This window comes from Typha latifolia, chromosome 13 (assembly GCF_019914945.1).
Source record: "Typha latifolia isolate L0001 chromosome 13, TyphaL0001v2, whole genome shotgun sequence".
In the NCBI taxonomy this organism is placed as follows: domain Eukaryota; kingdom Viridiplantae; phylum Streptophyta; class Magnoliopsida; order Poales; family Typhaceae; genus Typha; species Typha latifolia.
Window position 1 is genome coordinate 8,220,737 of NC_133098.1, and position 20,055 is coordinate 8,240,791.

At 40.0% G+C, this 20,055-nt stretch overlaps 1 protein-coding gene and 1 long non-coding RNA gene across 5 annotated transcripts; one reads left to right on the forward strand and one right to left on the reverse strand.

Annotated features, from left to right (window-relative positions):
• Nucleotides 1-2,389: 2,389 nt before the first annotated feature.
• Nucleotides 2,390-10,693, reverse strand: LOC140799615 (uncharacterized). Of its 4 annotated transcripts, none has more exons than XR_012111039.1 (6): nucleotides 10,466-10,693; nucleotides 5,371-5,446; nucleotides 3,604-5,212; nucleotides 2,974-3,057; nucleotides 2,789-2,882; nucleotides 2,390-2,700 (listed from the first exon to the last, which is right to left on the reverse strand). It is a non-coding gene; the product is annotated as an uncharacterized lncRNA (long non-coding RNA). The 4 variants fall into 4 exon arrangements; XR_012111037.1 differs by having other exon boundaries at nucleotides 5,317-5,446; XR_012111040.1 differs by lacking the exon at nucleotides 5,371-5,446.
• Nucleotides 10,694-12,664: 1,971 nt separating this feature from the next.
• Nucleotides 12,665-13,120, forward strand: LOC140800191 (probable calcium-binding protein CML29). The gene has a single exon (XM_073154860.1). It carries the CDS (start codon nucleotides 12,665-12,667, stop codon nucleotides 13,118-13,120), a length of 456 nt encoding a protein of 151 aa, XP_073010961.1.
• Nucleotides 13,121-20,055: the final 6,935 nt, after the last annotated feature.

A 20,055-nucleotide genomic window follows, 5' to 3' on the forward strand; every position in this document is an offset into this window, starting at 1 on the left:
GCTCAAAGGAAGAAGGGGGCTTGGCGATAAGAAGGTTGAAGGAGGCAAGGGCCGCGCTCCTCGGAAAACTAGTATTCAAGGTCCTAAACCGGCAGGAAAGCCCGTGGGTGAACCTACTAAGAGCCAAGTACGGGGAACTAGACCCCTGGAGCCCTAGAGTTCCAGCACGGGCTTCTTGGGTGTGGCGAGCGTTGGTTAACACGGCGGTCACAATTCGCGGAGGGTGTCGCAAACTCATTGGCAATGGAAGCACGACCAAGGCGGCACGGAAACCTTGGCTTTCTGCAGTTCCATGGAATCGCCAGCCACGACAAATACACCCGAGGCTGATGAATGAGGAACTGCTCGTCAGCGACCTCATTTCGGAGGCCAGGGGACAGGCGGACCGACTGGTGGGTGAAGCCGGAGTCGATCTGGCCTTCCAGATTGGCACCGCGGAGCTGACGGAGGAGTTTGGTCCGGACAGATGGATCTGGTGGCCGGAACGAGCTGGTGAACCCAAGGCCAAAGCCATCTACGCCTTCATCACCCCGAGCGGTCCAGACTGTTGGGCAGGATGGACGGAACTTTGGCGCCTACGGGTCGCTCCGAGAGTTCGCCTGTTTGCATGGAAGCTGCTATGGGGGAGGCTGACCACACGGGTGCGGCTCTACGCGATGCGAATTGGCCCGGACAAGAACTGTGCCATGTGCGGGTTATATCGGGAGAGTACCGATCACTTGTTCTTCGCGTGCAGGGTGGCGAAGGAAATCTGGCGCACGCTGGCTATAAACCAAGGCTGGGGTGAGGAGTGGCCTTCCAGGGTGACTCCGGACTGGATCACTACGGCCTGGCACGTGGAACGGGCGGACAACTGGGACTGCAAGGCAAAAATAGCGTCCACGCTATGGTTGCTTTGGAAGCTGCGGAACGCTAGGGTTTTTGGTGGAGGTGAGATGCACGTAGACATGCTAGTCCGACAAGCCGTCCAACTTGCGAAGGACTATGCCAGGGAAGGTCGGCCAAGGGCAACTCGGGCGAGGCTGCAGGTGGCAAGGTGGACGCACCCAGCTGACGGGTGGATTAAGGTTAATGTCGATGGTGCGTTCTCCGGGAGCGACTGTCTCGGTGGTGCAGGAGCAGTTATAAGGGCTGCGGATGGAGCTTTGATCGCGGCTGCATGGGAACCGGCTGTGGGCGAGTCGGTGCTGCGAACCGAGGGCCACGCCCTCCGGCTGGGACTGCGACTTGCGGCCAGCTATGCCAAGGTGGAGGTTGAATCTGACTCACGCGAGTTGGTTCAGATTATTCAGCAAAAAGTTAGCTGCCCGTGGGAACTGAGGGGGTTAGTTGCTGAGTGTAATGTTTTACTCAGCTCTTTTGTAAGTCATCGCCTGAAGCATGTAAGGCGAGAGGCAAATAAGGTGGCCGACCGGGCGGCAAACCGGGGAAGCGGGGGGCAGGGGCGGTTCGGGCGGGGCCGACGGACCCTCTCCCCGTGGAACTCCGTAACCTTGTATTGGAGGAGGCGTTTACTCCTGCTGTAACGTAGGTCAGCCTAATCTAGCCAGTTTATCAAAAAAAAAAAAAAATTGTATGTCAGTATGATATTATTTATCTTTTAAACGAGCCTGGCATTGTGCCAAAGATCGCCAGCTATTTTGAGTTTGACATATAATAATAATTTTGTGTATTGTTATAACATTTTAAGTTCTTCCTTGTCTGCAATCACTCTTTTGGTGGTTATCTTAGTTTGTTATGGCAATTGAAATTTGTCGATTTTGATACAGAAATAGATGCAAGCGTTGCATTTGATTGGTATCTAAATAAAAATGTATGTTACCGTCAATGCACCATATAAAACATAATGACATCAGGTATATACGTACATCAAATTACTTTATTATTCCATCTTTACCACCTTATCTGTATCTTACTTTAACCAGGTCCCCATTTGTTGAAATCCACAAACTTCACTGAATTTATCAATGCGATTCTTGAAAATTATTCATTACTCCCTTAAATCCTGTTATAATTGGCTGCGCCTCAAATTTCTCTTAACTAAATGAATGATCCAAAAGGCAAGCTCTGGTACAAATTATAGGATAGAATCTAACTATGGGAAATACTATTCTTTTTTTCTTTTTCTTTTTACAGATCCCACTCATCAGGTAGGTAGGCAGGCAGGCCCCAGATACTAACGAGAGACAGACTAACACTAGTTAACAATAACTTCATATAAAGGGCAGGGCCTCAAAGAATAAAGCAACAATTCCTACTTATAATTTATTTTAACATTATAAAATCTTCCTTGTGGGCAGACAAAGGGAATCTGCTACCTCTTACACTTGGCTTTTGCCAGTTTTTTTCCTCCTTTTCTTTTCAGCCTTGGGGATCTTCGTCCTGGGGCCCTTTTTTTTGTTCTTTTACTTTCTTCTTATTCTCTTTCTGAGCTGCTCTTTTTTCTTCAGGATCCAGCTTGGGCTCAACCTTGTAGCCTGAATCTTCTTCATCGGTGTCGGCAGAAGATTCATCGTCCTGTGTCTGTGTCGGTTTTATCCTCCAAAGAACACTTCTTCTGCAGATCTGAGCCTGGCATTGTGCCAAATAGCTACCTTTTCTAGATAATCATCAACATCTTCATCAGCAATAGACAGATCAATAACAAAATCAACTAACTTCTTCAGTCATTACAGCAACCCCATGTTTTCTAAAGAAATCCTGCAAGCAGTATGGGTCGACGGTTGTTTATGAGATATTTAAGTAAACAAGAATTTGGTTGGTGACCATGACAAGAAAATCTACTTACAGTAACATGCAAGCAGTCTTCCTTTAGGAAATCCAGTGCAGATGGGTGGATCAAGGTCCACAGATTGAGAAACATCAATGATGTATAAATGACCCTGCAGTGCAGCAAAGGGAAGGTAAAACATGAGATTTGCTTGTCATGAAAGAAGAATAATAATTCATATAGAAATAAAGATAATAGCTCACCTCAAAATAAAGTATGTTGTATTCACTCAAATCACCATGTACCAACTTGCGCTTTTGGTATAAGGTTCACATTGTTAAAATAATCTAAGAAGGGACAATTACAATCATGTAAAAATTGTGGACATTGCAGAAAATTACGAGGTAAGAAAGCATAATAATTTAGATAATCAAATATTATTCATAGGCAAATCCATCCTTGTTCTAAACTTTACAATAAAACATACAAAATTTACCAGAATGAAGAGAATCAAAAATTCAAGAGAGCCAGATACTAGTTTGTCTAAATTTGATGCTTCATGCATATGATGGTCCGAAAAAAAAAGACCTGATTTCCAGGTTGCTGCAGGATCTTATCATCCAATTGATGATTTGATCCGAGGGCAATTAAGGGGGTTGTGGACTTTTGAAGCCACCCCTCAATTAAAAAAAAGTTTGTTAGGCTCGATTGCATTCTAATTTGGTCTTTTAGACCCTATCATCCATCTAATTTATAAACCCTACCTTAAAAACCATCTACCTCCTTTTATCTCTCTATTACTTACTCTGCTAAGTCTATAAAAGAATTCCACTCCAACTCAATAGTTGCCAGCTACAACCAAGCACGCTGAGTGTAGAGAAATTTGACTGTACCTCCACATAACATTCACGCAACTTGTCTTCTGATAGAGCAGCATCCTTAAGGCAAGGAGCAGTCCACCCTGCTTTTCCTGAAATAAGAACCATAAATAAGTCTAGCTAAGATAGCTAAAGAGAGTTGCTTGTAAACGAAGTCTCTAATTCCACATACCATGACGAAGAATAATTAGACAACAGTGTTATAGTACATAGAACATTTTAAAAATAAAATAAAATAATAAGCTCTAAACAAAAACCTTAATTGTGCAACCAAACCTTCGCATCTTATATATCTAGAACAAACAAGTATTCCATGACCAAAACATGAAGCTTTAAGAGCAACGTCTCACGAACTTAATGTTTTTAACAAGGTTCCCAATATCAGGATCGGGATCAGTATCGGCAGTCCAGAAAAACGATACGTATTGGTCGTTCGTATCAGATCGGACTATTTTTTAATTATATAAAATTCTAAATATTATTTAAAAATGCAAAAAAATGTAGAAACATTTAAAAAATGACAAAAATATAAGAAAACAAAAATTACTCACATATGAAGTCTAAAAACTTAAAAAATGTATTAGCTTACTCAAAATTTAAAACTTTGATGAATACCGAGCTGGTTCTCATAAATTTCTCTAATCTTCATCATCTTAATCACCATAAGTTTGTAAATATTGATGTCTAAGACCTGATGCTCCAAAAAGTGATTCTATCATACCAGTCATATTGTATAGATCTTGTTGTGTGACTTGCGTTTAAGGAGGATAAAAACCAACATTTGAATCTTGTGCCTGAGAATACTGAGGATACTGAGGATAATAACTAGCATATGAATCTTGTGATGGCTCCAAACAATAAATACTCGATGTACCATAATCCTCAGTTTCTTTGTCTTCAATCCTTATGCCTCCTTGACTTTCCTCAACAAATGTAGATGGAACGATCTCACCACCATATGTATCATCAGGACTATGACTAGTACTAGTAGGTATACTATCTCTCGCTGCTGAACGACTCGTACCAGTCTTTGCCCTTGTCGTGGTCTCTCCCAATATCTCATCTAACCATAGGTTATCTCTGTCATCTAATAACCTATCCTCTATTTCTTTGATCCATGGAGTCAAGGGGTCTTCTTCATCAAAAACATGATTTAAATCAATCAGTTGTTCATCTTTTGTCTTTCTTTTTAAATTTCTCTCCTTCAATCTTATATTATAATGACAAAAAACTAACTTCTCCAATCTTTTCATTGTCAATTGGTTGCGTGTTTTTGTGTGGATTAAGGAAAAAGTAGTTCAATTTCTTTCACACTTTGATGAAGACACAGTTTGACTTAAAATCTTCTTTGCTATTGACGTCAAATTTGGTGCCTCCTCCTATCCATAGATAGACCACCATTCAGCTGGAGTGTTTTTATGTGGATTAAGAAGAAAGTAGTCCAATTTCTTTCACACTGTGATAAAGACACAGTTTGACTTAAAATTTTCTTTGTTATTGGTGTCAAATTTTGTGCCTCCTCCCATCCATAGATAGACCATCATTCAGCTGGAGTGTTATGAGATACAGCTGTAGCAACTTTAGCAGTACTGAATTGCCCAACTTTCAATTTATATCTCTCCATCTGAAATTAGAAATATATTTATTAGTTTATTGCATACTGATTATATTAAAAGTTAAAACTTGAAATAAATAATAATAAAATTATTTAATTGAATCATAACTCACTTCTTTATCGTAAAAGATTTGTTTATGAATATCGAGCTCAAGCTTGCTGATTACCTTCCTAACCCCCAACAAGATTTGACTATCATTATTGACATTTTTAGCGAATTGGAATCTTGGATTAAAAAATACCCTGTAGAAATTTAAAATTTGTAAGCATTCAAAATTTTAAATATTCATAAATAAAAGTAAATTAGTAAATTAAAACTTAAAGCTTAAAAGCATGCCTACCAGCAACATGTATATCTCTATGTAATTGTTTGTTCCATCTAGAATCAATCATCTTCCACCACTTCCTATAATATTGGCCCACATTTTTTTTTATTAATTCTTTTACTATATCCATTGCCTCATATAAGAAACCCATTTCAGACTTATCATCACTGTCTACAAGTCTTAATACTTTAACAAGAGGCTCAAATACTGTGGTGGCAATTGTAATATTATCCCAAAATGTATTTCCAAAAGCCATATTTTTTAAAGTTTCACCTAAAGATTTATCTTTAAGTTTCATATTCTTAGTTTTTATAGATCACTCCTGTGATATAAACATCTGCATAATATCATCCTTGTAGTGCATGATGCTCTCCAAAGCTAAAAAGTGAGTGACAAATCTAGTGACCTCGGGTCTAATGATCTCCCTGCCACCAGTCATCTGCCTGGGTAAATTAAGAACCCAACCGTGGTTATATATAAAATTTGTTAACCTCTGACCTTCACGTATGACCATGTCAATTTTAAGCTCTTTTGGAATATCCTATAACATTAGATCAATACAATGTGCAGCACATGGCTTCCAATATAAATGAGATCTTTTAATCATCAGTAAATTTTCAACAGCTTTATAATTTGCCCCATTATCAATAACCACTTTGACTATTCTTTTTTCACCGATTTCTTGTACCACCTCATCCATCAACTGACAAATATAATCTGCATTTTTGAAATTAGCAGTAGCATCCATAGACTTCAAAAAATATTGTCCCCATGCTAGAGTACACCAAGAAAATTATATTTCTTCTTTTTTGTGTACTCCACCCATCACACATCAGTGTACAACCAAATTCATCCCATTACCATTTAAATGTCTTAATGTAAGTATAAAGTTCATCTATCTCTGAGTCAAGATATTTAGTAGCAATATCATTTGAACTAGGAGACGGAACACCAGACCCTACTGATTGTATAGCATGCACCAATAGTGTGATAGTAAGGACTATCAGCTACATTGAAAGGAATATGGTTGTAGAACAAAAATTTAGAGATAGCCCTACCAATTTGTTTCTTTGCATTTTTAATTCCTTTGAGAGTTGTCTTAATGGAAGTCTGTGTACGACCCCTTTTTTTTCTGAAGATATGTATCCATTGGTCTAATATTTTCAAACTCTGCTGTAACACCAGGAGTCCTATGGGTAGAACTACTACTCCCATATTCTCTCTTTCCTCATATATTAACTAATCTAGATCTCTGAAAGTTACCACTAGTGCTTCTTCTCATCTTTTCCTCTTCTCTATGCATATTTCTGCTCTCTTTCATTACCCTCCTCATCTGTCTCTCCTCCTCATCCTCCTCACTTTGCTCACTGCTATTATCATCAATTTGTATAGGATTATGCATCAATTCTTCACGAACTATTGACTCTCTTTGTTGTGCAGATTATTTATTTTTCTTTTTGCCAATTAAATGAGCCAACATCTGCTTTCTAACTTCCAAGGACACTTGAGTGCAAGCTGCTACATTTCCTTGTCTTCCAGCTAAATGTTCTTTCAAACGGCTGACACCACCACTCATTTTCTTTCCACACCAGTTGTATTTAATACGTCTTTTATCTTGTCCAATAGTGTTGTAATATTGCCACCCGATGTCAGTATCATATGACTACTCTTTTGGAGCCATTAATATTTTAACTCTGCAACTAAAAAACATAAACAAAAATCAAAATAAAATATAAAATAATTTAAAATTTATGAGGCATAACTCAGCACCTGCTGCAGGTGCAACAGGACAATGAAAAAAAAAATTAAAAATTGAAAAAAAAAACTTACCCAAGGTCGCCGGAGATCGAGGTCGTCGAATCTTTGTCGGAGAACGTCGCCAGAGGTCGAGGTCACTGGAGATCTACTCAGTCGCCGATGAGAAAGAGACCCGTGAGAAAGAGAGAAAGAAAGAAAAGAGAGAAAGAGAGAAAAAAAAAGAAAAGAGAGGGAGAAAAGGGAGAGAGGCAGGTGGGGGGTGGGGACATCAATTATTGATGTCCCCCGGGTCGGATCCGACCCCTTCCCACCCGTTTCAGTCAGGATCGGCCGAACACCCGATCCCGACTGAAACGGCTCGGATTTCGGCCAAAACCCCAGCCCATAAAAGCAAACCGACTGGTTTCAGCTGGGATCGAGATCGGCTAGGGCCGATCCCGATCTGTTTCGGCCGATCCCACTCAGGATCGGCAGAAACTGGAAACTGTGGTTTTTAAGCGTTTTGGCAAATCCGCGTAGCACTCTAGCTTCTTCGCAAAATAAAGTAAGCATTGAACTAAAGTTAATATACAAGTAAAAAAGAGAGAAAATCTTCACTAATACTTAGAGAAAAACTATCTTGATAAAGTCTCACTTCTTTTTATTTACTCAACTTTAAATATCTTACAAGTAGTGGGCTCAAGCCTTTATATAGCAAGAAAACTAAGCTACTAAATTACCCTAACAAATATCTTTCGTAGATATTTAAAAGGGAATGGAAAAGATCGAAAAGATGTGGTCCTTTACCCTTATTGATCTAGCAATGGATAAGCTTAAGGCTTGTCCAGCAATGGATAAGCTTGAGTTTGGCTTAAATACCACAGTGTCCTTTGAGTTAGGTTTTGCTACTGCATCGCTGATGCTCTTGGACTACTATGGCACTTCAATTTCGACCAAAATTCGATGGGGCATAACATTATCCCACACCTAATGCACGACCACCCTAGTCGTGCGCTCATAGTTCTTCATGACTACACCGTCGTTGCTTCGTGCAATTGATGTCTTGCGCATCTTGGCATTCGTTATTCTGCACAACATATGGCATAACTTTATCCAAGATCCTCACCGCTCCAAGATGTGTCATCGGCATGATTTTAGCAGCAATAAGGAGCTTCAAACCGACGATGAGTTGAAAGTCATTAAGGTTTGTCACTATTATGTCAATCTGCCCCCTCCATGCGCTAAACTAGATTCCGACGTCATTAGTTATGCCTAAGACTAAGCAAAGACTAGGAGTTTATAGCCTTCACTTGGCTATTTTCCTTCTCTAACTTGAGGCCAAGTCATTTGGCCTCCGCGAGTAGCATGAAGTTGTGGGTTCCGTCGATGTCGATCATCACTCGAGTGGGTTCACCTTTTACCTTCATGTTGATGTACATTAGACCCTTATTGTTAAAGGGCTTGTCATCCCAAGTCTGTCCTTGGATGGCATTGATGAGTCGAATAGCTCTAATCATATTGTCATCATCACTGTCCTCTTCCTACGTGAATCAGATAGCGTGCAATTTTTTTGATTTGACAAATTGCGTGCTCAATGGTTATCTCCGCAAACATAGCATGAAATCTTTGCATTTTAGGGCTGATATGTCAACCCTTGGTTTCGTCATTCAAAAGTCTTCTTGGTACCTTCCTTGCGGACTTCTTGGCTACCATTATCGTGGCCATTGCCATTGCTATTGCCATTGCCAAATGTCAACGATTTTGGCTTGGCAACATGATCGCTTCTCCTCTCATACTCGGAAAGTTTTTCTGCAATGGAGATGGCGGCGTTGAGGTCATTAATTCCTCTGGCCACCAACTCTTTGTATGCCCATGGCTGCAATCCATCAAGGAAGAACACGTGATCATCTTCCAACATATTTAAGATAGACAGTATCAAATGGGTGAACTCTTTGACGTAGTCGGTAAGAGTCCCGCTATATTTTAGCCTCCGCAAGTCCTTCCGGGCCAAGAACTCAACATTTTTAAGGTAAAATTGCGCCTTTAACTTGCGCTTCAAGTGCACCCAAGAGTCGATATGGCAAAGACCCTTCTCAATCTTTGCCAATCATCAACGCCGCCATAGCATGACATCGTCAGTGAAATGCATGGATGCGGTTTGGACCTCCTCCCCCTCGTCCTTAAGTAGCAATGCCTTAAGGTACCGCTCCATGTCCCAAAGAAAATTCTCAACCTCCTTCGCGCCGCACATGTCATTGAACCCTCGCGGCTCTAAGATGCGTGGCCTAGGTATAACTAATAAACTTAAAAATGTATCCCACATATCATGAGAGTATCCAGCTGTATCCTACCCATATCCAACATTTAAATTAATTTTTTCCTGAATACTCTGAATATGTATCGGGAGGTATCCGACATGTATGGAACCATAACCGGTACATATCTGGGGGGACTGTTTTTAGCGTATCGATTCTTTAGAGGGATATTATAATTCCTAAAAAAAAACAGGATAAAATACATATAGGAAAGGAGAATAAATAAATTAAATAAAAATTTATATTTATATTCTAATGGCATATACATGTATATTTGCAAAAAAGCAAAAGATAGCATATAACATTAGGGGTGTAGACTGAGCCGAACTCAAGCTCTAGCTTGGCTTGACCCGATAGGCATTTTTTTCTCAGCTCGGAGATCGAAAGGAGCTGGATAATTTTGGCTCTTGGATTGGCTCGAGCTCAAATTGGTAGCTTGACATTGTTTCATGGGCATAGGACAAACAAAAAGTCAACAAGACAGAGATCAGGCTCCAGTTCACGGAAGCAGAGCTAGTGGAGATAAGAGAAGAAAACCAAAAACTGTAAGGCAATTTCAGAACAAACAGCAATTTTACAAGCCTCTCCTATCAAGATTTCTTGACATTGTTCAACAAGAACAAGCTAAGAAAAGTGTGGAACTCCCTCTCACTCATCGCGACGCCGACGAACTCGAACTAGTCTCACTTGAACAAATGCAAGTGGGTACAACAAAGAAGAGCAGAAGTTGGACCAGTATGCAAAAGCTAAAGAGGATGATAGAATTATAAAGAAGGCTTATCTCTTGGGCTAGATTGCAAAAATGACAGTATTTCTAGGCTTCTAGCACTGAGCAAATTTACCGTATACCAAGCTTAAACCCTGACAATAATTTTGATGCGTACCTTTCGTGTTATTGAAGAAGTAGCTGTCGGAGTGGTGGAGGAGTAGCCGGTGGAGGTTTTGAGTGGTCACCCACGGAGGCTTGGAGCAGCGGTGGAGGTTTGGCCATCGGAGAGTCAGAGGTATGGATTTTGGAAGTGGAGATTGGGCGAGGTGGGTTCAGGGCTTTAGGATTTTTTTTTAGATTTTTTTTTATAAAAACATGATAATTTTATAAATAGCCAACCTTACAAAAAAAAAAACTCCCTTAGAGTTTGAGACCCCAAAAATAAACATCAAATTATTGAGAAAGTCACATCCCAAGTACATCCATAATTTAAAGATCTACCCACGTTCAAAAGATACGATTATAATTGCTAGTTAAGACTAAGATATCATCTCTCATGGATTCGATTGACCACGGAGCTAAAGAAATGTCCTTGATAATATTGATTAGGAGAAGAGAGTCAGACTCCATACAGATATTGGTAAAATTATAGTCTTTCAAAAATAAGAGAGCTCAGTGATAAGGTTAGAGTACCAATTTGATAGGCTCTAATACCAATAATAGGTCTACAGAACGATTCCTTCAAGATCTGGATTTATTACAAGAAGCAGTCTGTGCAACCGAAAAAAAATATTAACCAAATATTCTCCTGTAGTCAGAAAATTACAAAACCAAGTGGAATCAATCCATATTTTTTAGGTGTCTTTCATTGTTTGAGAATTTTGCGAGCTAACCTCTCATTTTTTCTATAATTTTTATATTACTTTGATTAACTACCTTTAACCCTAGTTTATGGTTTATGTGAATTACTAAATTATTATTAGAAAAATTATAACCTTGACTCACCCTATTTAAGCCATATATCACTCTAGCTCACCCCATCAAGTCAAAAACCTCATCCTAGATCTTATCATCCTAACGTATCCAACTAAAAAGTAATTTAGATACTTCTAGAATTAGCTTAATATTATAATATAATAATCCTTATTGGATACTCTTTCATTTGAAAATAATCAACTTTAATTAACTCATAGTGTCATATGGAAATTTTACTGAAAAAGAGGTGTTATGTTAGTTAAAAAATTCTCTAAAATTTAAATGTAGCCATCGAATTAATGATAATTATCCATATGATATGATGATAATAAATACAAAACATAAGGTTACATATTCAAATAATTAATTTTGGAGGGGCATACATGTAGAAAAAACCTAATCATATTTACATTTCCTAAACTTTGGCAGATTTTCACTAAAATCCGAAACTGTGTTTTGTTATAATGTCTACCTTCAATTATATATATATATATATATATATATATATTGATTATAACATCTAACACCTTTCCTTAATTTGTCGTCTACCTCTTTGACGGACATTACTGATGTGGCACTCACAAGAGAGTACAATAGTGTTTTTATATTAAAACACCTTATGATCTTGACCAATATAAGTTGATTCTATTATCATATAAACCTATTATGTAGTTCATAGTGTAAAATATACCTAATAGCAAGACCACTCTATGTGGGCCTGTTGAGAATAAAGGGAGTAAATGGATAAAGAAGGGCAAGAGAGTGATATATTTATTATTCCTTTCGATTATCTAGTACTATAGGATGTGCGGTATATATGTTTGTCTTTCATACATATATGCCATTTAGAAGGCTCAAAAGTATCACAATTAGCTCTCTATCACACAGAGAACTATACATGTTCTTTTTAATATCATCTCTCTTGTTGAAAATTAAAGTTGTGTCTGTGTTAATTCGCAAACCAGCAAACATACATAGTTAATTCTACAGATCGAGTATAAGACTGATCATGGTAGCAACTAATGGTTAGAGTTTAGGGCTTATGTAAATATTGTCCTTAATTTGGTGATGTTTTGTTACTGTATGTATGCTATTCAAGGTTTTAGAAAGGTTAAACCCTTTCAAGTCTCTTTCATCTTTTTATATATGGGCTATCTAGATAAAGAATCTACGTGATGCATGCATTATTAAAAAAAAAAAGGATATGCCCCAACAAGATAAGATAAGATACGTACTCAATATCATCATCATTCCCTAGCTATGTCGACACAAAGCACAAAGCAACCAGGAAACATATTCTCCATACCATGATATAATGAGAAAGAGGCATCTGCATTCATAGCATGCATGCATACACACCCATACATCCATGGCTTCCTCACGATTACCATCACAACCGATGGCTCCTCTCTCCCTTGACCTCGAAGCCCTAAGCTACGTCAACACCCTACTGGAGGCATTCAGGGCCTTCGACGTAGACAACAACGGCTTGATCACCATTAACGAGCTGAAAGGGATCATGTCGTCCCTAGGGTACAAGATGACTGACCACGAGGCGAAGGAGATGATGACGCGAGGGGACTCGGATCGAGATGGGATGCTGAGCTTGGGAGAGTTCTTGGAGATGAACACCAAGGAGCTGGAGTTTGGGAACTTAGCTGATGTTCTCCAAGCTGCGATTTCGGCTCTGGGACCGGCGGACGGCGTGGTGAAGGGGGAGGAGTTGGCTGAGGTGGTGAGTCAAATGGCTGGTGCAGCAGTAGAGGACTGCATGGATATTATTGCTTGTTTAGATGGGGATGGAGATGGTGTCATCAACCTTGAGGACTTCAAACTAGTCATATCACTTCTCTAAGGAGTTATATACCATTAATGGTCGTATTAAATTAGCTTCTAAGCCTCAATAACAGTTGCCCACTTACGTACGTGGCCCTGAGAGTGTTATCTTGTCTCTCCTACATAAAATATGTAAAACTCTAATTGTACCTATTATGTAATATTGAAATGCTTTGAGTCCTCTCTAGTGTTCTTGTAAGTGCCACTGATGTGTAGAATGTACCGAGTAGAAATTGGATTAGCCTAGACTAGATCCCCACATATATATATATATATATATATATATATATCCTCTTGAAGCCCTCACTATTTACTCCTTTACGCAGAGGCAGCCCTGCGTCCAAACCACAGGTTAGTCCTGTATACTTCATTATGAATAATTTGTTTTACATCCGATGTTGCCTCCTATCTCCATAGCAAATCAAGTTCTCCACCAGAGGGAATTGTTTGGTTCCTCATGAGCCAGAGGGATGGTAGCTAGTTGACGAGTTTGTTTCCTTCCCCTTTTTCGACTAGCACCCCCTTTAGGAATGTTGCCTGCCTTGCCTCAAGGGAGTTTGCTGGGCCTAAGGGCTCAACCCAATTGATTTCTAGGGTGGGGTGCAGTTGGGTTACAACCCAGCCCAAAAGTAAACTTCTCTTATTTATTTATTTGTTATTTATTTTATTCTATTTTTCAATTATTGTCTCTATTATTTATTAGTGTTGAGTTGAGGACAATTATGAACATTACTATTATAAATTATAAATCATGTTAATTTTTGGCAATTGGTATTAATGGCTTTAACAAAAGTAATAAGGTTAGAGTTTGTTTATTAACCTTGATTACTTATTAGATTAATATTATAGTTATTGCGACAATAAATGTAAAAGCTTAAATGGAGCATACTCGGGTTTATAACGTCAATCTTTCGTTTTTGCAATTAGTTAGAGTAGGTTGGTTGGACAATCCATGGTTTATGTAATTAGTTACATTAGGTGGGCCATTTTCGCTTATGTACTACCAATTACCTTCATAAATGGTTAGATCCATTACTGTGCGAAGATTATCATGAGACTCAAGAAGCCTTTTATTTGAAGAGTATAGGTCCACTATAGATACATTTCAACTGAGTTAGATTCTATGTTAGTCTATGAATAATATAAATATTTAATAATTATTATTCTATGCTTTTATTGAGACCTATTAAATGCACATGCAATTCCTACTTAATTATTGATTAATTATCGTTAACCATGATGACATGCTATAAATAAGCTAATAGGAGATATTATACTATTTGCACGTATCATTAAGTAGCCAAATCCCTTTCAAGCAATGCCATCTACTTACTCAGCCAGGGTTTTAACGGATCAAAATACCTTGTGTTATGACCCGGCTTGGAGGGTCTAGTGGGTTTAGGTTAAGTCTATTTCTATTTCTATTTCTATTTCTGCATTACGATTCCTGCACTTGGTTTACTCGAGTCATGTAATTTTTGTTTTACTGGTTTTGGAGTCACTTGAGTCATGGGCTTACTTGGCTAGGCTAGATGGTCAGGTATAAACAGTATTACTATTCCTGCTCTCTCTCACATCACCCTCCTCTAGATGTACCCCTAACTCTTCCCTCTTCTCCACTACTTCTTCCTCCCTACTCTCTCACTTCATACTTCACCTCCTCAGCTCCCCAACCCAGCTCATCCCTCACCTCGGCCACAACCTCCTCATTAGAGCTACAGTCTCAGTAGACCTACCACCCAACCCCAAAGCCTCCAACCCTCCTCAGTTGCTGCCACCATTACTGCAACTATAGCTTCATTCCACCAAGCTCCCCTAGAACCCAGCCTCCTATCTTTCCTCAAGCTTCAGTCCAGTAACTGAAGCCTACATGCACCTATCATTTTTACTAAATGATATAATTAGTATAAAGCAATGCAAATAGCAACAGCTAATTGCGACCGAAAACCCAGACAACCTGTGGGTCAAAAACATTAAGCTTTTCACTTAGCTGCCCAAGATCCAGGCTGCCCATCCATCATTCTGCTATTCTTCACAAGGGAAAAATCTAAACAGTAATGTATCTTACTCATCAACTGATATTCTCCATGTAAGAATAGCAAGCATCCAGACTGTTAAATTTCAGGATAAATATGAGAGAAAATTTCTTTAAACTACAATTTGGAAGAAAGCCAGGTATTCTGAAACATGTACATATACATGGCCAGCCACAGTACATCAGCAAACTAATAACTACTCTGGATAAATAAATATTCAAATTTTATATACAAGTATTTCGAAATAAATAGCAACTCTATAGGCAAAATGTTATATATGAATAAATATCTAACCAAATTTTGATATTTACTGAAACAGAAATAAAAACAAGACAGTGTAATACATGGGCAGTAGAAAAGAGGAAAAGGAACATAGCGGCTTTGGTCTTCGCATCTAACATAAAAGAGGAAATTGCTGCATTCTTTATCTTCAAAAGGTACCACAACAAAATGAGCTAGCATTACTTTGTTGTAGATCTAAGACCTTCAGTTTCCAAGAACTCCAAAGAGATGCACTAAGAAGAACTGGGATTGAGCTACAGATTTTAAATGATGGACCAAGTATAACCTCCTTCTCTTGTCTGAAATTCTCCATAACATAGGAAGATATCAAACAAAAGATAGCATGGAAAGTTTTGATAGAGGAGAATCAAAGGTACTTATAGGGCAAGAATGAGACTCTAATGCACACAAGTGTGATCATACCTACACACGAAGTTTCCAGTTATATAATCCTAGGCTAGTAAAATCGATTTGGATAAATAAGTTACTTGTTAGCAGCACGTCTTTTCACTGCCAAACCAAACTAGCACCGACAATGTACGTGATAATGCTTGTTATGAACCGACCTCAGCTACCCGATCAAGCTCGGATGCAAAGAAGCAGTTTGTGCGGTCGGAAAAAAATATTCGTTAAATATTTTCTCGTAGACAAAAAATTACGAAACCAAATGGATTTGTTCTGTATCTTCCTAATCTACATTTTTATATTCAGCTTCTGCACACATTCTAACTGCAGCTAGGGCACAAACAAGCAAAGATACGATGGAGGTGGAGATGTCAGGTGATGGTGATGATAGTGGTGATGGTAGTGATGAGATGGTTGCACGACATACTGTTGGGTGAATGGGGGAGGTGGTCGAGATTCCAAGGAGGAGGGAGGGCTCAATAGTCGAGGGAGGCTAGGAGTAACCGGCATCAAGGTGGCACATGGCTAGGGTTTGAGCGAGGAGGGAGAAGTCTCAGAATAAAGGGGAAAAGATAGGTTAATTCAATAATTCATTTCACAATTCTCTAGTGAGGCTGCCTTCCACATATATAGAGGCTAGCTTATCCACCAAACACAGCACCACTGGCAACTCCATCTGAATCAATTGTTTCTCCAATTCTTTATCAAGTTCCAATCACAGCACATGGGGATCCTAATGCACCTATAGTGAGATCTTGTTGAGGTCTGTCTTGGCGCGTTTCAATCCGGACCTTAACACGGCTCTCTATTCCTTGGACATTGAGATTTGCTTGGAGCATTTCATTGTGTGAACAATTGAAGAAACTAGGCCTAGTACAAGCTTTTTCGTCGAGTGCATTCGAACAACCTAGCAGGGCGTTCAAACAACCAAAACTGGGTCTCTAACTTTGCGAACGTGATGCAGGCGCTCGAACGCGACTTCTTTGCATTCCAATGCCCTATTCAAAAAACCTTATTTATCAAAACATTTTAATTCAAGTTGCACTTCACATTATTTATTGAAGGCTAATCAGTTATCCAAACCACAATAAGTCCAATATTAAACTGACTCGACTAACATAAGCTAAAAATAATTTAAACCAAGTGCTAAAACTAACCCTCTATCTAGATAAGTGACTCATGACCACGAGGTGGTCCGATCTAACCCGAATACATCAATCGATCATGCTTCCACTCACTTTATCCTCAAAGTGATCAGTGGATGAGTTGCTCTTTCAATCTTGCTCGACTCAGTTCGGGCGGATCAATCCAAATCGATGCCGCTGATTTAACTCGAGTAATTTGCGTCCTCCTGAAATTGAGCTCAATCACTCTTGATCGATCATAGCAAGCTACCTTAAGCTTTAATTTATTGAAAGGATCTAAACTCGGAAGAGAGGCAAAGTCGGCCAAATCGATTTGACACGAATTCAACTTGACCCACTGTAATGTCACGCTCATCATGGTCTCGGGTGGAGCTGCCAGTGGTCGAGGCAAATCCAAAGTGTCTCCCTCAGCCGAAGGAGGTTTGACAATCCAAACATTTGTAACAAGTCTTCATGACACCCGATTTGGGGCAGCCCAATTATCAATTGTAAATTGGTGCTCGTACTTTGCTGAAATCCATTCCATCTCACATGTTGCCCTTTAAACTTGAATTCTAGCCACATATTCTTTAAGCCAAATGTAATGAGCTCCAAGCCATAGAGCCATTGAATACCTAACACGACATCTGCTCTCCAAAGAGCCAATGGGTGAAGATTCAATTCTAAGGCATATTATTGGACCTTCAAGGTTACCTGTCAATACACACTATTTGCTCAACGGGTCGTGCCATCTCCAATCATCATGTCGAAGCCTAAGATTGGCTCCGGTGTCAAGCCCATCCTTTAGAACATCCTCTCATCTACAAAGTTATGGGTGCTTCTAGTGTCGATGAGTATCTGCACGACATAGCTTTTAACATTGACATCAACCCGGAGAGTAGTTGCAATCGACCCGACATAAGCATGGAATGAAATTTCAACTTGGACTTCCTCACTACTTTTCAGAGGTCTTTGAACAGCAATCTCTTCATCTAAAACCTCGTTCTCTGGTTCAGCAACACCATCTACATCCACATCATCTAGCACCATCACCGTTGCCATCGGTCGAGCACATTTGTGTCCTGATGTGTATCTTTTATCACAATAGAAACAAAGCCCCTTTGCTCTTTTATCTTCCACTTGAGTTTGTGTGAGCCACTGAATAGGGGCTCTAGGAGGTCCCTTCACCTCTAAAATCAACCGTGGAAGAGGGCGAATACTTTATGTACGCGATAGATCAATCAACACGACGAGTGCGGCTGCGGGCTGCCATTGTGCATCCTTCACCTTCTATTCTGTCCCGTTGCTCCTTGATGCGTTCCGAAGCTCTCTTAGCTTTTCCTCCATCACCTAGACAGTAGAGAAAGCTTCGAGAAGGGTAGCTAGACTAACCACTTTCACCTCGGCTTGGATGTCCCGCCGAAGGCCACTAACAAACGTGCTTTTGAGTTGGGAATTTGTCCAGTCCCGTACTCTATTGCTCACACATTTGAACTCCTCTTGATACGCCCTCACCGTAGTCTTTTGGGTCAGCTTGGTGAGGGCGGCTTGAAAGTCTTCATATCAGGAAGGTCCAAACCGAATGCAAAATGTCGTCAAAGAATTCTTTCCACGTCCGGTAGGGCTGTTCTCAGATCGTCGCTTGGTATCAACGGATGACAGTCTCTTCGAGGTGGAATGATGCCAATAACACCTTTCATGAATTATGTGTTCACTGGTACTCAAAAAATTGTTCCGCTCAATAGAACTAATTAAGTGGATCGCCTCCATTAAATTGCGAGAAGTTGAGGACGAATGGTCCCCCGCATGGACTCCGCGTTCTTCATGTTGGTTGGGCCTTTTTTCTCTTGGGTTTAATCCAACATACCTAGGATGATATCGAGGAATCGCTAGTTCTTCATATTCCGCCCATTCATCATCGTCGTCGTGGTGAGGCGAATCGAATGCTCAATTGCAGTAAAAAATCAGCACTGGTACATTGCACCTTTTTGGCAGCATAAGTGGCATGGACCCCCTAGCTTGGCCACCCATGAAGTCCTCATGATCTTCCTCTGGTCTAGCACGGAATGGCGGAGGTAGTGTCCCTTAACAAAGAGGTGGTTCCATCAGTGGTACAATCCAAGTGCGAGCGAGAAGCTCGGTTGCCGCTGTGCTCCTTGGTGAGCCTAAAAGGACCTAAGTCATCGCTTCCGTCAAGGCTTTTATGGCTCGCTGCATCTCCATCATGTCCGTGAACATTTTGATCTGATCTGATGAAAGTCATTGGAGAAGTCCCAACCGGTGAGTTTGGGTTCATCTCAAATCTAACCATATCTGTGGCCTCTCTTTCAATAGAGGTGCCTTCACTGGGTCTCGACGCCATGGATCTAGACGTTGGCATGGTATCCGAGGAATGGTGGCTCTGATACCACTTGTTATAAACCGATCTCAATTACCCAATCAATCTCGAATACAGGAAAGCAGTTCGCATAGTCGGAGAAAAAAATTTGTTAAATATTCTCCTATAGTCAGAAAATTACGAAACCAGATGGGTTCGTTCTGCATCTTCTTGATCTACGTTTTTTACACGCTCTTCGGAGACTTTAAGTGCAGCTAGGACAAAAACAAGCAAAGATATGATAGTGGAGATGAGGGGTGATGGTGATAATGGTGATGATGGTGGTGATGGGATGGTTGCACGAGGTGCCGTTGGGCGAACGAAAATAGGGGAGGTGGTCGAGATCCTAAGGAGAAGAGAGGACCGATAGTCGAGGGAGGGTAGGAGAAACTGACGTCGAGGTGGCACACGGCTAAGGTTTAAGTGAGAAGGGAGAAGTCTCAGAATAAAGTGGAGAAGATAGGTTAACTCAATAATTCATTCCATAGTTTCCTCATGAGGCTGCCTTCCACATATTTAGTGGCTAACCTATCCACCAAACAATTAAAGAAACTAGGCCTAATATAATTTTTCTTGTCAGGTGCTTTCAAACAACCTGACGAGGCATTCAAACGGTCAAAACAAAGTCTTCGACTTTGTGAACGCAATTCAGGCATTCGAACACGACTTCTTTGCGTTGAACGACTCAATCAAAAAAATTTATTTATCAAAATATCTTAATTCAGGTTGC